The sequence below is a fragment of the Hyposmocoma kahamanoa genome, unplaced genomic scaffold, assembly GCF_003589595.1.
Source record: "Hyposmocoma kahamanoa isolate Upper Pololo Valley unplaced genomic scaffold, ASM358959v1 65, whole genome shotgun sequence".
Lineage (NCBI taxonomy): Eukaryota > Metazoa > Arthropoda > Insecta > Lepidoptera > Cosmopterigidae > Hyposmocoma > Hyposmocoma kahamanoa.
The window spans coordinates 16560309-16564592 of NW_020653853.1; the positions used below are offsets into that span (position 1 = coordinate 16560309).

General features: G+C 36.9%; 1 protein-coding gene across 1 annotated transcript; it reads left to right on the forward strand.

Moving 5' to 3' along the window:
• The first annotated feature begins 2030 nt into the window (after positions 1 to 2030).
• Positions 2031 to 2884, forward strand: LOC113231378. Its single transcript, XM_026465674.1, has 2 exons — positions 2031 to 2205; positions 2343 to 2884. Exons 1-2 carry the CDS (start codon positions 2122 to 2124, stop codon positions 2709 to 2711), a joined length of 453 nt encoding a protein of 150 aa, XP_026321459.1. The 5' UTR covers positions 2031 to 2121; the 3' UTR covers positions 2712 to 2884.
• The last annotated feature ends 1400 nt before the right edge of the window (positions 2885 to 4284 follow it).

The following is a 4284-nucleotide window of genomic DNA, read 5'->3' on the forward strand; positions in this document are numbered from 1 at the left end:
TTTCTTGTTCATGTTCTTGTGATGTCCAAGAGTCATCGAGTATGTAACCAGAAATAGAGACGAAATGTCATTTAATTCCTTTGAAAACTATTCTGCCAAATCATACGGTGACAACTGCGCGATTGGTTAGCCCGAATTCGAAACAATAGGTAGGATAGGTGTCGTCAATTGTTTCACTTCAAGACAACGTGTTTAACTCGAACTTTGCTATAATAGACGAAAATTGTAAAATTACGTATTTAATGTTTAATTACCGATGAAATGTGATCCGGTTTGTTTTATAATTAGACGATTTGCTGTCTCTTCCCATACCACCGAATGGAACAGCCCCCATTATTGTTAGAGATATTATCTTTTTTACAATAAATACAGAATATCTTTGGAATATACGAAAACGTACGCACAGGTCAATTGTTGACGCTGTATTATTTCTGTTTTCTAATTTGTGATTTCGGCGCTAACGAGAGTTGACATTTAAAAATGATATAAGGCCTATTTACCTGGTGAGTTGCCAGGGATGGATGACCCTTATTTCGTCTCCATTTCTGGTTATATACTCGATGCCAAGAGTACAGGCATAGGTAGCGGTTTTAATATTAATGACGTTAAAGTATCTTCCTTTTATCTTTTTTTACGATACTAAGTAATGGGACGAACAATTCGTATTCCTGGTGGTACACGACACGCCTGTCCATAACAGTTGCAATGCCACTCAAAGCCTTAAATCACAAAGATCTGAGGGGCATTGGCACTGCGCCCGTCACCCAGAGACATAAGTTGAGAAATGTCATGTGCTTGTGATTTCACCAGCACCCTTCAAAACTGAAACACAGTAATTCTCACATTACTGCTTGGCGGAAGAAATAGGTAAACTAGCAGTATCTCCCAGGACTAACTCTTTCACAAAGAGCTCTACTGCGACTAAAAATATGTAGTATAATATATTAGTTAATCGATATAAAATTCACTAAACACAATTTAATTTTGTTTTAAATGAGTTTAGTGTAAAAACATATTAATTTCCAAATGAACATTGAACAACACTCTCAAGAAGTCAAAATATTGAATATTAATATTAAGACGATATTATGAGACCACCGGTGGCCGTTTAAGAAGCCCGAACGGTTTTACACCATTTAAATTTGTGTTTTTCAATACTGACTAGCGTATCCTCAAGATATTTATGGAATTATGACACGTTTGAACGAACTCTTTAGCTGTACTACGATACTATCGTTTAATTTTATGCACTATACTTATCTATTTCTGTTATATGCCGTAGGTCTAGCTTCACTACATTTATCAGCGCATTTATCTGGATATTTTTTATTATGCAATAGGTACTAGACTTGCAAATATCCGCTGCAAAGGCAGCTGGACGGCGTGATTCATGTGTTGCGATAGGATATATATTTATTCTAACCACTAATCGCCTGCAGTGACTGCGACATCCGAGTCACTCGACAGCCGCACCAACTAAGCCACAACCTGTTTTTTTGCGATGATAAGGGAATCTTCGACATAAAATTATATTTTTCTAGACTAACAAGACCTATTAGCGATTCATGAAGGCGACTTTATGTAATGACATTACTGTAAAGATTGAGATACTGATTTGAGATTTGATTACAAGTTTTAATTATGAAACACAAAATCAATCTCGATGCAAGAAGTATCTTGTCGGACCCTCAAGGATTCAAATCACGACTGGAACAAAACATTTAGATAAAAGTTATTATCAATTATAAACGGGCTAGAGATAAGTACAATCAATCAAGTAGCATCTCGAAAAAGTTATCTTCAATCAAGCCTCAGTCGAGTCAGAGTCATCAATAAGGCTTTCCAGGCGCAATCTAGTTGGAGGTACTTCTAAGTCACGGCACGTCAAAGCCTCCATTCGTAGAAGTGCTGCATAAAAACCAGTATGTAGGCGCGCGCGCTACAGCTCGCGTGCTGCGCGCGCGCTCCCCGCTCGCTCCCGGCGCACGCGCGCCGCACGCGTAGAGGGGAACCGCTATATAAGCCCACCCGCCCTTCCTGATTCAATCATTCCCTGCGAACGCTTCACGCGTACGTGTCGTTCTCTCGACCCTGTAAATACATAGCGTAGTTTAGTTAACCATGTGTTTAGCTAAGGAAGAAACGTCACCGCCAAAAGACGCTGTATCTCCCCGCTCGCCATGGGCTAAGCTTCTGAACCGTCAGGTAAATGACATGTTTGTTTACACATTCAGTTCTTTTAATCTGTTTATAAGTTTATTTTTATTTGTTTTTAATATTTTTTTCACCGTACACAAAGACATGTAAAGCTTATGACTTACAAATTTCTCCAATCTTTACAGAACCCAAAGCCTAAGCTTCCGCGGAAGGTGACAAGCTCCACGCGAGTGAATCTAAACAAGTGCTGGTCGAAGTTGGGGGAGTTGATCTCCAACACTTCGTCGCGCGCTGACCTGCCATCGCAAAAGACTGCATACCCTGTAGAACCAATCCTGGTGCCATTTTCTGACTTCTTCTATCCCGTGGAACCGGTGAAACCGATCCCAGTAGAGCACGTCGACAACACCGAGAACCAAGACAAACTTAACACCAGCCGTTTCGAGATCATCCCTGACGATCTCGAAGTCATCGACAACATGGCCAACGAAATTCGCGAAATCTGCTACTCGTCGACGAGGAACAACTGCTTCGTATGTAAACTTTGTAACTAATTTCTTAACACTTCCAATTACTCTCTACTGTCCCAATTTTCTTCGCTGGTTCTTTTAGCGTCTAAATTTTTATGCAGTGAAAACAAAATCTTGTCTTCCAAGTAGATTAAGCGCCAGCTCACGGTTTCTGAGCATATCCAATGTCTTCCATGTTTAGATTTAGTGAATGCTGACACAATGTTTCATCGTCGTTTATTTGTGATTTTACACGTAATCGATTTCTGTGATCCATAGCGGTAAATACGTCTTGGAGGCGTTGTGTTTGCATTCTTAAATAAGTATTTCGATATAATATTAACAGTAAATTGTCCGCAAGTTTTGGTAGACAGCTTTAACTCATAATCGCACTGTAATTATCACCGCACCATTTCCAGCTACACGTTAACTACTAAAGCAGAATTAGCTGCTAATAATTCCATACTGTATCTTTAATCCAAGGTCTTCCGTTAGTTTTAAGAGAGATTTTATATTGACTGTGATATTTGAAGTAAAAATGTGGAAGCTTTAATTAGATTAAGAGAGAGCAATATGAACAAATTTTATATGAAAATTCTATATCCACAAAGTGCACTGGCCTCTCTAAAACTTCAAATTAGTTTGCTTTGGCGATTGACTTATTTTAACTTAGTGAATATTAATGTAATGTATGAGTAAGCCTTTGCACTTTATGGATCTATTGTTAGTCTATAAGTATCTCGGTATGAATTTAACATATCAATGACATGAGCTTTAATAATTTGTAAGGATGGTATAGTTTTGTATAATATCATATTTTAATGCTTATAGTACATGCAGAAGTAGGCCGAACGTGCCAATCTTTTTTTTAATGTTTAGAATTCTTAGATTTTGTAATATCTTTGTCATTTGTTTAGCTTTACTGTTGATTCTCGAGACTGTAGTTTTCTTGCATGTTTTTTCATAGTATTATAAAATAGTTAAGTTATCTTTATTTTTGATGAATTCTTCCAATTGTGTCAAGTTAATTGTAGTTTTAATTATTGTTAGTTGTAGGTTTAATTAAGAAACTTAGATTAAGTAATATCATTCGTGTAGACTGCTACTGTTAAGGAATTCCAAGACTTTCGTTTGATCTCCCATTTTTAATAAACAACGTTTAATTAATAAGATTGCATATATTTTATTTCTTCACTTCAATGTCCTTTTCTTATAATGTAGTATTTATAGACACGCTACTTTATCACATGCTCTATGAACGAAAACACAAAAACGAGACAACACTATGAATAAGACACAAACACAAACAAAAGTAAAAGTAATGCAACGTGGCGCTATACTTTACCTTTATAAAAAAGAAAATTTATTTGATAAAGAATTCTGAAGTAATAACAAAAAATGAATTATTCGTTCATTAAAAATAACACTTGGGTACAAATTTAAAGCCCGCCAAACTGCTAGGTAGTTTGTTGACGAAGACACACTCATATTTACTATTACCAAATATATTATGAAGAATCTGCAGCAGTAGAGCTACTTGTAAAAAAGTCCGCCCAGTCAGGGAAGTACTACCACCGTGTCTATTTCTGTTACCAAGCAATAAATACGTACATGACTG

Bases quoted from the DNA above. Each gene is read 5' to 3' on its own strand.
- LOC113231378 (XM_026465674.1), top strand. From the start codon at position 2,122: ATGTGTTTAGCTAAGGAAGAAACGTCACCGCCAAAAGACGCTGTATCT. The intron at 2,206-2,342 runs GTAAATGACATG...CAATCTTTACAG, and splicing joins CTAAGCTTCTGAACCGTCAG to AACCCAAAGCCTAAGCTTCC.